This window comes from Hippopotamus amphibius, unplaced genomic scaffold, assembly GCF_030028045.1.
Source record: "Hippopotamus amphibius kiboko isolate mHipAmp2 unplaced genomic scaffold, mHipAmp2.hap2 H_1, whole genome shotgun sequence".
In the NCBI taxonomy this organism is placed as follows: domain Eukaryota; kingdom Metazoa; phylum Chordata; class Mammalia; order Artiodactyla; family Hippopotamidae; genus Hippopotamus; species Hippopotamus amphibius.
In genome coordinates, this window is record NW_026648280.1 from 2,746,411 (window position 1) to 2,758,632 (window position 12,222).

The 12,222-nt window shown below is 58.5% G+C and overlaps 2 protein-coding genes across 2 annotated transcripts; both read left to right on the forward strand.

The window, feature by feature from the left end:
* Positions 1–800: 800 nt before the first annotated feature.
* RPS5 (ribosomal protein S5) lies at positions 801–5,807 on the forward strand. The gene is made up of 6 exons (XM_057719503.1): positions 801–935; positions 1,640–1,748; positions 4,247–4,456; positions 4,615–4,743; positions 5,508–5,606; positions 5,686–5,807. Exons 2-6 carry the CDS (start codon positions 1,641–1,643, stop codon positions 5,752–5,754), a joined length of 615 nt encoding a protein of 204 aa, XP_057575486.1. The 5' UTR covers positions 801–935; position 1,640; the 3' UTR covers positions 5,755–5,807.
* Positions 5,808–6,548: 741 nt separating this feature from the next.
* On the forward strand, positions 6,549–11,532 carry RNF225 (ring finger protein 225). The gene has a single exon (XM_057719500.1). The coding sequence runs from the start codon at positions 7,197–7,199 to the stop codon at positions 8,175–8,177; it is 981 nt and encodes a 326-aa protein (XP_057575483.1). The 5' UTR covers positions 6,549–7,196; the 3' UTR covers positions 8,178–11,532.
* The last annotated feature ends 690 nt before the right edge of the window (positions 11,533–12,222 follow it).

A 12,222-nucleotide genomic window follows, 5' to 3' on the forward strand; every position in this document is an offset into this window, starting at 1 on the left:
AGCATGGATATGCAGCTACGGTGGTCGCTGCCTCTGCGAAGCCCGCAGAGGAGGCTTCCACATCCCAGCTCGGCTCTAGAGTCTAGGCGGGGGATGTGGAGGCTTGGCACGTGCTCTCTACGCAGACCGCGGGGGTCACTGGGTGCGGATGCAGAGTGGGAAGGGCACCCATCACCATGCCGACCCTGCGCTCGACCAGTGACCTCGACAGCTCAGGCCCCAGCTGGATCAAAAAGGGCGGCATCTGCCCCCCCAGACTCCTCCTCCAGGGCCTCGCCGCAACCCCCTCCCGCACGTGGTAATAGGGCAGGAGAGGTGGGGGCCAAAGATAGACAATGGTGGGGCAGCGGGGAACCTCGGCACGGGGTGGAGCGAAGGGTGCCCTGTCGTTGGCTCAAGCCCCAAGCAGCCCGGAGCGCGCAAGTGCGGAGGAGGGGGACCCGCGAGGGGTGGCCGCCCACGCGCCGCGGGGCCCGGGCCACAGCGGAGAGCAGTCACAACGCCCTGGCCGCCCTGACCGCGGGGTCCTGCAGCGCGCGCGTGTCTGCAGCAACGAGCGCAGGACAGACTTCTGCCCTCACTAGATATGGCGGCATTGACCTCAAAGAGACTTCTGCGCCTGTGCAGCCCCCGCCCCGAACTGGCAAGTGCTGGAAGTCGGACATCCGCCAGGCGTGTCTTTGGGCCCGCTTCCGCAAGTACGCATGCGCCTAGGGCTAACGTATGCCGTCTGGCCCAGAGGGCGCCTTTACATGCTCGATCCAGGTTGGTGTGTGAATGCATCGTGTCCTTCTGCGCACGCGCCGTTTCATCTGACCCGGAAGTTTTCGCCTCCGTTAAAAGCGTCGGCCGGCTGCGAGCGGCCTCTTCCTGTCCGTGCCAGGGCGGCGCGTGGTCCCCGCCGAGCGACAGAGACGCCTCGGCTGTGCTTTCAGGTGAGGCTGCCGCGGAGTCGGGGGTCCGAAGGCCAGTCCAGGGTCTTCTGGGAGCCATGGGTGGGCCCCGAGCTCTTGGGTTCTCCACGTGCGGAGGACAGGGATGGAGGCACGGGAAAGACTACTACCGCCTTGTTGCTGATGCCCTGCCGCCGCCTTAGCCTTGCGGCGCAGCGGACTGGGAAATGTTGGTTTGTCTCTACAGTTGTATGTTATTTATATAAAAGGTTTCCGTCATCTTTACGTGCAGGATGCACACTTTGGTCTGGATACGCTTTTCTCTTAAATAGCAGGCCCTAACGCCTCCCTCGGGGTCGGACACCAACCTCAACTTTTGTATTGATAAAGCGCAGAATTCATACCATGGAACCTTTTTCTGAGTGCAAAGCGCCTTGTAGACTCTCTTAGGGTCGCAGAGGTCTTGAAGAACATGATTGGGATTTGACTTCGGGTGAATGCAACGTCAGGGCAACTGGCATTACCTGCCTATCTCTGGGCCGCCTGGGCCTCAGGGGTCCTGGTTGAGAGACAGGTGTTTCTTGCTGACAGATGAATGGTTTTCCTAGGGTTCAGCAAGATGGAACCCTAGGAAAACCAGATGTTCACAGCCTTTATTGGTTCCTAGTAACCTCCCAATTCTTAGGTTGTGGGCTGTCCTCAGTCAGTGGTGAGTATGCTTGAGCTTTGACCGTTTCTATCCTTAGGATGACGGAGTGGGAGACTGCTGCACCCGCAGTAGCAGAGACCCCCGACATCAAGCTCTTTGGGAAGTGGAGCACCGATGACGTGCAGATCAATGACATTTCCCTGCAGGTGAGAGGGTGTAGTGATGTGCGCTCCCCAGCTGGGGGGTGGGGTCACTTGAAACTTGCAGCTGTCCCACTGGTAGAGTTGAAGATGGGACAGGCAAAGGAGGGATCCCTGGACCACTGCACCCATCCTGTTTGTTTTTCTTTGTATCCTGTTAGAGGTTGCTACAGTTTCTGTCAGGAGGTGGTTCCTTGCTCACAGGGAGTATCATGACCCGGAGGTTGTTTACTTTCTTGTTTTGTAGTGAAATAACATAAAATTCAGTTTGACCTTTTATTTATCTTTTTAGTTTCATGTATTTTCTTTTTTAAAGAACATTTGTAAGTTTTGAGTGTTTTTACTTTCCTCAGGTATTGAAGATGACATGGACAACACTTTCATTCAAGCTCTAAAATTTTATTTAAATTAACGTGCTTTAGACTTAAATAAAAATGGGCAGTATTCTTCAAGTTCAGAAGTTGTGCCTTGGAGAGAAGAGTCAAATCATAAAGATTCAAATGCCTGAAAATCTAAGTGCTTTACAGTCGACCCTCGGTGTCCAAGGGGAGTTGGTTCTGGGAGCCCCCAAATTTACCAACATCTCCAGATGCTTAGGTCCCATAGTTGGCCCTGCATATCCACAGGTTCTGGGTTCTGAATCCACGGATGCAGAATCCATGGATTTGAAGGGTCAGCTGCATATTTATTGAAAAAATCTGCCTCTGAGCAGACCCATGCAGTTCATACCCATGTTGTTCAAGGGTCGACTGTAACTGTTGTACCATTTTAAAATGCAAGGGCCCGACATTATTATTTTGCGTGGGGAAATCCAGTTGTCTCAGCACCTTTTTTTTTTTTTTTTTGTCTATTGGAGTTTTGTGCATCTTAAATTTAGGCCATAAAATGCAACTTAAATCTAGTTTATACATTATATGTATGCGTCCCAGCAACGTTTGTTGAAGACAGTATTTCTCCCATGAATGGTCTTGGCACCTTTGTTGATAATCAGTTGAGCAAAGATGTAAGGGTTTGTTTCTGGATTCTGAACTCTGTTTCATTGGTCTCTGTGCCTGTCCTTGTGCCAGTACCACACTGTCTTGATGACTATAGCTTTGTAATAGGTTTTGAAATTGGGAAATGGGAGTTCTCCCGCTATATTTTGCCCCCATACTGTTTTACACTTGGCGTCATTAGGACTTGTGGGGCCTTCATGAAAAGAAATTTAAGTTTTGTGACTGCATTGATATAATGACACAAAATTCAGGTTGGATCATACTCATTTTTTCCTTTTTTCTTTTAAAAGGAATTAAAACTGCTTGTTGCCTTTAAATATATCATTGTACCTAGGCACTGAGTCTAACAGAGAATTCAAACCTGTTTTTCACTCTGAATGTCTCATAGAGCTGTTTTCCTTCATGGGTGGGTTGGCGGGGGGGGGGGTCTGCAAACTTAGAAGGGCCAGATAGTAAATGTTTTATAAAGTCTTTGTGGGTCACATGTGGTCTTGTCACATGTGTGTTTGCTTCCTTGTTTTCTTTTTCTTGGTTTTTTTTGTACAACCCTTTGATAATGTAAAAACTATTTTTCACTTTTCTTTGGTGTTCTCCTGGGGGCTGGGAGAGCAGAAGTCAGCATGGTACCAGCGTTCTCACACTCTTTAAAGCTCTACCATGGGGCCCAACAGCTTAACCAAACTTGCTGGGGCATTTGGTATTTACGGTTTTTTCTTGGCACAGTGTGAGTCCTACTTGCCTATTTCTGCAAGTGTTTCTCTCTAGGCTCAACACCAGACTGTTGTGCCTGCATCAGAATCCTGTGTTCTTTTCCTGTTAATCTTTGTATTTGTAGAAACCCATCATTTGTACACGTTTTCATACCTTTGCAGCAGAATGACTTTGTGTAGGTTTCATGCTGGACGTATCAGAAGTCGTCCTCCCGTGCACATAGTTCCTCTGACCCAGCACCTCCCCCCACCCCCAGCCCCAAACAGTTTAGTGTTTTCTAGATGTTGTCTTGGGATATGTGTGTGTATGTAGGCAGGATCTTTGAATGATTCTTTTAGAACAGTGGTTCTCTGGGTCGCTCTCACTTCCTCCTGCCCCCTGTGGGGGACACTAGGTAGTGTCTGGTACATTTTTGAGTGTCGGTAATGAGTGCTGCTGGCATATTGGATGCTGCTGAATATCCGACAGTGCACAGGACAGCCCCTCCACCACAAAGAATTATTTGATACAAAATGGCAGTGCAGAGTGAAGAAAGCTCTTAAAACAAGACTGGAATCCTGGGTTATCTCCTTAGTTCTCTACACCCTTCCTCCAGGTGTAAAGGAAGTGCTCTTTTTAGTGACTTGGTAGAGCCATTTGCTTGGGTTTTATTTTTTTGTGGCAGGCAGGGGCTCACGGCGAAACCCCCGCAGGAGGGTGAGGGCTCCCCTGCGCGGGTGTCCGGCCCCTCCGGTCCCCTGCCGAGGTCCCTCCTGCTGCTGACCGTCATCCCTCCGTCCCCTCTTCCTGCTGCCCCAGGATTACATCGCAGTGAAGGAGAAGTATGCCAAGTACCTGCCCCACAGCGCAGGGCGCTACGCGGCCAAGCGCTTCCGCAAGGCGCAGTGCCCCATCGTGGAGCGCCTCACCAACTCCATGATGATGCACGGCCGCAACAATGGCAAGAAGCTCATGACCGTGCGCATCGTCAAGCACGCCTTCGAGATCATCCACCTGCTCACTGGCGAGGTAGGGCCCTGAGGCCAGGTGGGCCAGCGTGCCCTTAGTTCACCCGAAAGTCAGCAGCCACCCCCACGATATGCGTGCCAGGGTCCTCCAGGTTTTAGGGGTGAGGGGACGGGGAGGGATGCTGGCTGGGTGTCTGGCTCATGGCCCCCCCCTCTCAGAACCCCCTGCAGGTCCTGGTGAATGCCATCATCAACAGTGGCCCCCGGGAGGACTCGACCCGCATTGGGCGCGCTGGAACAGTGAGGCGGCAGGCGGTGGATGTGTCCCCGCTGCGCCGTGTGAACCAGGTGGGCTTGGGGCTTTGGGGCACACGTGGCTGGCCAGGAACAGCCACCAGGCTGTGGCAGAATCTAGCCTGGGACAGAGGCGGGCAAGTGGGAACGTTCATCTCTGTCTTCATGTTTTACCTGAGTGTCATTTCCTCCAGGAAGCCTTCCTGGATTCCCACCCCACACAGAGCAGGTCCTAGCTTTGGGGCCTCTCCTTGGAATTTGGCTGAAGGGCCGGTTTCATTTGGGTGTATGTTTTTACGCTGTTTTTTATTTTCTTGGACCATTTGAGAATCACTTGCAGGTGTTTTTGACGTTTCCCTGTTCATGTTTCAGTGGGTGTCTCCCAAGAACAAGGATGTTCTGTCCTGTCCCCACCGTCATCCCCAAGGAATTTAACAGCAATCTAACATTCAGCATTACGTCGCGCTTCCAGTTTATGGTGCTGTCCCCAGCATACCCTCTGTATAGCTGTTCGTTTTCAGTCATGGGTTCTAGGCCAGGAGCACACACTACATATCCCTGTCACGGCTAGTTTTGTGTCCCGTCATCAGAGACCTAACTTTAGCCTTTGTGTCCAAACACTTTTGTGCTGCTCAGTCTGGTCCCAGCTCCAGCAGCGTGGCATCTGGGCAGTGCTGTGGGCTCCCACCGTGTCTTGCCTCAGTTGGTCTCTGGGTGGCAGCATGGTAGCCAGCATTCCTTAGGGGCCCAGGGAACTGGAGAACTGTGGCCCTGCCTGGCCCTGCCACCCCTGCTCAGCTGACCCTTGTGCTCCCTAGGCCATCTGGCTGCTGTGCACAGGTGCCCGTGAGGCCGCCTTCCGGAACATCAAGACCATTGCCGAGTGCCTGGCAGACGAGCTCATCAACGCAGCCAAGGTGGGTGAGGACGCTTGGGTGGGAGGGGGTCTCAAGGGGAGGGTCCTCCAACATTTGAGCTAACCATCCCTTCTTGCAGGGCTCTTCCAACTCTTACGCTATCAAGAAGAAGGATGAGCTGGAACGCGTAGCCAAGTCCAACCGTTGATTGCCTGGCCACAGCCGCAATAAACCTGTTTGCCCTTTGGGGGTGGCCCCAGCCACCTGTGCCACTGTGTGTCCTTGATGGGCGGGGGGCAGGGTGGGGGTCGTCTGGGAGCAACTGGTGAGGGGCAGGGTGACCCTGGGGTCTGAGGACCTGTCTGCATTCCTGGCATATGTTCTGGTCTGTGGGGACCTGGGTTCACCAGGGAGGTACTCAGCTCAGGAAGCACCACTGACTCATAACCGTGGCACCCCGGGCTGCAGGCCTGGCTGCCTGGACTGTTCAGCCTGTGTTGGATGTGAGAGGGGTGGGGTTGTCCTGGCAGAGATGTCACTGGTCTGGGGAGGGGCTTGGTGGTGCAGCCCACCCCCCTGAGAAGCAGGTTGCCAGGAAGCAGCCCCAGGGGGAGGAAGCCAAGGCCTGGGCCCTGGTCCAGAAGTTTCTGGTCCCTCCTCTCTGGCTGGACGGGGCTGGCCCAGTCCACCAGTGTGGGGTCTGACTGCCTTCAAGCTCCAGAAGTCCCTCTCTCCTCCCTGGACACACTGCCCCCAGCTCCATGTCCCCCACAGAGCCACGGACGCCCCAGGTTGCACCCACCCTTCAGTGCAGGGGTGGAGGACTCATGAGGTGTTGAAAGCTGGGAGTGGTGGTGGGGATCCCCGCCCCTAAGGAGCTGTTGTCACTGATCTGTCAGCCCGTGCCTCCCCCTTCCTGCCACCCCCGACATCCTGCCGATGTCAGGCTTGGTGTTCCCTGCCCTGGCCAGACCTTCCTGGGGGCGGGGTGGGCAGTCAGACAGGTCTGGTGGGAACCTGCAGTCTGGAGGGAGTGGTCCCACCACGGGCACCCTCCCACAGGGAGGGGAACGGAACGTCCAGCTGCAGGCAGGCCTAGGGTTGGGGTCAGAACAGGCGAGGAAGCGCCAGCCAGAGGGAGGAGGCACCAACAGGTGGGAAGAGCCTGCTGGCTTGCTGGAGTCTGTCACTGGTGGGGAATCTGGCTCCAGGGCTGCTGGCCACCCATCCTGAAGCGCGCATCCTCTCCTGCCTCTGCCTTTCCTGTTTGTCTTCTGGGGTCTCCCCTGGGTCTGTCTGCCCAGCTCTCCTGGGAGGCCCTGGCTCTCCTCCGCGCGCATCTGGGCTCCTCAGGGAGCCACCCTGGTCCGCTTGGCTTCTGCCCGGGGCACCCGCCAAGTCTAGCTCAGGATCTGCGGCGTTCCCTGTCTGTCCCTGTCCCTCATCTCTGACCTTTGTGTCCCACCTGCCTGTCCGCCTCCAGTCCAGATCCTTAACCCGCGCTCCACACTGCCCTTCTGTGTCACTACTCCCGGTCTCCTCTCCTCCCGGGCTCTGGACGCCCCTGCCCTGTGCTGGGGGATCCCTCCAGACCCCCTCTGCCTTCTCCCGCCGCCCCCTTCGCGGCTTCTCCCCGCAGGCCCGGTCCGGATGCCCTGCCCTCGGCCGACCTGGCTCCGGCGGCCCCGGGTCCCCCCGGGCTCGGGGCCCGACAGCCCGGGCTCGCCGTCCACAGCGCGCTCCCCCAGCAGAGGGGAGGAGGAAGACGAAGGCGACGAGGAGGAGGGGGACGGCGGCCCGGGCCCCATCCTGCCGCCCGCGTCCCCCGCGGACTGCCTCATCTGCGCGTCGCCCTTCGACGGCGTCTTCAAGCTGCCCAAGCGCCTGGACTGCGGCCACGTCTTCTGCCTCGAGTGCCTGGCCCGCCTGTCTCTGGCCACGGCGGGCGGCGGCGACGCGGTGGCCTGCCCGGTGTGCCGCGCGCCCACGCGCCTGGCCCCGCGCCGCGGGCTCCCCGCGCTGCCCACGCAGCTCGGCCTGCTGCCCGGCCCCGCGCGCGCCCCGCCGCCGCGCCCGGGCTCCGTGCGCTTCGACCGCCGGCGCGGCCTGCTCTACCTGCGGCCGCCGCCGCCGCCCTCCGCGCCCGGGCCGCGCAAGGCCCGCCCCCCGCCGCCGCCGCCGCCGCCGCTACGCCTCGGCCGCCCGCTGTCGCGCCGCCGGCCGCTGGCCCGCTCGGCCTGGGCCTTCCACGCGGCCGTCGCCCTGGCCGTGCTGGTGGCCGCGGGCCTGCTGGTCTCGGGCATCTACATCTTCTTCCTCATCCCGCGCGCCACCGCCGCCGGCCCCGCGCGGCCTCAGCTCGTGGCGCTCGCGCCGGCGCCCGGCTTCTCCTGGTTCCCGCCTCGGCCCGCGCCGGCGGCGCCCCGGACCACCGCCCGCACGCCGCGCCCCGCGGGCCCCGACCCGGACGCCGCCTCGCGGGGGGCTGCGGGGGGCGCGCCGGCGCCCGAGGGGGTTCCCCCGGAGACGGAGCCGCCCGACCGGCCCTTGGACCGCAGGTGGGGGGCGGAGCCCGGCCCCGACGGGGCCCCGCGGGCGCGCCGCCGGGGGAGGGCGTGGGGACCCCCGTAAACGCACCTGCTCGGAGGCCCCGCGTCGTGTCCTCCTGACGCTCGCCATGGTCCCCGTGGAGGCCTCAGGGGGCGCACGGCAAGCACCCGCTTCCCGAGAGAGGCCCGGCGGGATCAGTCCTGGCGTCATCAGCTCGCGGCAGGGACCCTCTCAAGGAGCACCCCGACCCCGATCCCCGTGGGCATCCCGCTGTGAGGCCCCCACGTCTGTACAGGTGCCGCCGGGAGGCACCCGTAAACCAGTCGGGGACAGCTTGATCCTCATCTCTTGTTGGGAGTCCAGCCACAGATGCCGCCTGAGCCACATCCTGTAGGGGCCCTGCTAGGGGTGCCCCCATCCTTCATCCTCCTCAGGGTCCTCGTGAGTGCACCCCAGTCATCAGAGCCCCAGGAGAGCGCTCGTCCTTGGCTGGCACCAAAGCGGAAGGCTGATTTACACATCCTTTGGGCTTTCTGCAGGTGCCGGGGACCCCCACCTTTAGAGGCAGACTAATCCCTGGCCACACCTGTGAGTGGCGCATTGCAGGACCAGCCGCCCCACTCCTCCCCAGGCTGTGGAGCTTGCTTTCTACTCTGCTGCTTGCAGGCTGAGCCTGGGTGCGACCAGCCATCTCCATGCTGGTCCTGCATTGCTGCCTTGAACACCTGGCTGGGGCTTGGGCGTGGAGGGGGAGGGGTGGCCTGGCCAGGACTGGGGAGGGACAGACAAGGCCTGACCCTCAAAGACGCGCCCACTTGGGTCCCGAATATCAACTTGAAATGGGGCCTCAACTTCCCCTATGGCTAGTGGCTTCTGGGATTCTCCTAATATGCAGAGGGGCAGCTGTGGTCCCTGAGGCTCAAAGAGGCCAAAGTTGCCCTGTGTCAGACAGTGGCTGTGATTTCGGATGGGGGCTTGCTCCTGGACATCCCTGGCCCCTCTCACTAGCCACTAGAACCCTCGTTATCACCATCTCCACTCATTGAATACTCAGGGTGGCTTACAGGGAAGGTGGTCCTCCTCTCAGAAGCTTTCCTGGGTTAGTCACACGGGCTAGATGGCAGCCACCCTCTGCACAAGCTGAGCGTGGGCCTTCCGTCTTCCCCCGGGCCCTGGAGCCCCGTCTGCCTGACTTCACCCAAGGTTGGGATGCTGTGTGTGGCAGGTGGGCATCCAGCATGTTCCAGAGAGACGTGTGACTTCTTTGGGGCTAGAGGCTCCTGTTTGTTTACGTGTGTGTCCTCAGCACCTGGCGCACGTACGGTGGGTGCCAAGTAGTTTAGTAGGGAGTGACAGCATTGCAGATAACCAAAAGGCAGCCCAGGAATGCCTGTGGGCATCCTCGGTTCACCTGGCTCCCAGCCACCCTGACCTGGGCATGTCAGTGGCGCTCCTTCTGAAGGGAGCTGCTGCTTCAGGTGGGAAGCAGGAGGAGCGACTCAGGGCGTCCTAGGGAGTATCTTCCGGGACCAGTTCTTGTCCCACATCCAGGGCCAGTGACACACACAGGGCCCGGGACCAGTGTGCTGGGTCACTGGGCAGGCACAGCCCAGCCCCACAGGGAGGAAACCTGGTCAGGCAGGAGCAGGACTGATTGGTGGCCTGTATGGGTTTTCCCCAGCTGCTGCAACAAATTACCACCAAATCAATTCCTTAGAACACCACAGGTTAGTTATCTTACAGTTCTGCAGGCCAAGACTGTGGAAATCAGTTTCACTGGGCTGTAGTGGAGGTGGGCTATTTCCTTCTGGATGCTCTGAGAGAGGATTTCCTTAGCTTTTCTCTCTCTTCTGTCTGCATTCCTTGGCTTCCTCCTCTGTCTTCAGAGGCAACAGTGTAGCATCTTCCAATCTCTTCCTGACTCTCCTGCCTCCCTCTTTTACTTATAAGGACACTGGGCTTACACTGAGCCCACCCAGATCATTCAGGGTAACGTCTCCAACTCAGTATCCGTCTCCAACTCAATATCCTTAATTTAATCACATCCACAGAGTCCACTTTGCCATGGGAAGTAATGGGTTCACATATTCCAGGGATTAGGATTTGGGTATCATGGGGAGCATTATCAGGCTTACCAAAGGGTCTCAAATATCCCCCTCCTCCTCCCTTCTGTCCTCTACCCAGTCTGGGAGAGTTGCAGTGCAGGAGTAGAACTGGCAGGTATGGGCCCAGCCAGGGGAGTCAGAAATGGGGCCCTTGGCTGGCGGCGCACAGAAGAGATGATGCCTTCTGCCTGAGGGTGTTCAAGGAAGGCTGCCTGTAGGAAGAGACTTCAAAGCTGTATCTTTAAGGATGCTGAAGGGAAAGGACAGCTGGCACTGAGGCAGGGAGCTGGTGGCTGAGGGCAGTGGGCAGGGCTGGCGCCTCCCTGTCCTAACCTGCTTCCTCCTCAGGACTACGGGGAAGGGTTGCTTCTCCACCCTCCCAGCTGGGAGCCTAAGACCTCAGTCTATCTTCCCATAAGATGAAGCTGGCAGAGCTCAGGGGTCGCTGAGCGTCCCTGTTTGCTAATTACGACCTCGATGTCTGCCTGCCCACTGCCCACAGACAAAGGGGATGCCTGAAACCACCCTGGGGCCAGGATCACAGGGGACTCCTCTGACACTCGGTAACCAGCTTCTGTGGCCAGCTGGGGCTGTGTTCTCCCAGCCCTCCCTCTGCCCGCTCCATCCCTCCTGGTTATCCCCCCACACTTGCCGCAGGCTTGCACCTCTTCCAGATGGTCCCAATGCCTGTGAACAGGGAAGGGGGTGGGGGGGGGCCGGGGGTTGGCCTCTTCCTGGCATTGTGCCAGGGGTGCCTTTACCTGCCAGACTGGTTCTCTCTTCTGTAAAATGGGACACAATAAAATACTTGCAGCAAGAATTCCTTCATCCACAAGCATTTGTTGAGCGCCTGCTGTGTACCAAGGGCACACTGGAGGCACCTTGGGAACCAGGGACTTCGCATGGCAGATGATGTCAGGAGGGCTGAGCCCAGGAGCCATCCTCTTGGCAACACTGCCTGCCTCTCCACGCTCCTGGGGCCCTCAACTCCCCAAGCCGTTTCCAGGCCCTCCCCCAGGTCTCCTCCCTTTGCCCCCAGGGGCGCTTGGTGCGCCACCTCTCTCAGGAGGCTCAGGGAGGCCTCTGCCCACACCACGCCCGCCTCCGGCCACTGGGGCCTCTTGTGTTCATGCCGAGGGAACAGGGCCCACAGGGGGCCTCGCTGTACCCTGAGAGAGGAAGTGTGGATTCGAACAGCGACCAGAGAGAGAGCATTCTGCAAAACACCTGCCCTCAACTCCACTCCCTGGCCGGGAAGCCTCACTTTTCCTTCTCCCAGGGCCCCGCAGCCGCAGCTCTCTTCCATCCAGCGAGTTTTCCACTCGTGTCTTTCTTTCCCCTCACAAACCTAAGTGGCGGGACTTCCTAGGTGGCGCAGTGGGTAAGAATCCGCCTGCCAGTGCAGGGGACACGGGTTCCAGCCCTGTCCCAGGAAGATACCACATGCCACGGAGCAACTAAGCCGTGCACCACAACTATTGAGCCTGCGTTCTAGAGCTCATAAGCCACAACTATTGAGCCCATGTGCTGCAACTACTAAAGCCCACGCGCCTAGAGCCCCTGCTCTGCAACAAGAAAGGCCACCGCAATGAGAAGCCCGCCACAACTAGAGAAAGCCTACGTGCAGCAACGAAGACCCAGCACAGACAATTAATTAATTAATTAATTAATTAAAACAAACCTAAGTGGCCTTCGAGGAGGGGACAGGAAGGAGGTTGTCAGCAACGCGGCCCAATTGGAGGCAGTGTTTCGGGCTGGGGCGTGACCGTACTTGCCATAGCAACTTGGCCCGCCTTCGCCCCGCAGCTCTGTTGAGCTGCGCGCGCATAGTACCCGTCCCCGGGGAGCCTGGCGGGAGGGACAGAGAAGGCGCGCCAGGACTAATAGCCAATCGAAAGCCTGAGACCGGCGTTGTTGCTATGGCGATTTTACCCGCCTTCTGCCCATCGCTTGCTAGAGCTGCGCGCGCATCGCGTTCAGGCCGCAGTCTATTGGGAAGAACAGCAGGAGAAGGGGGAGGA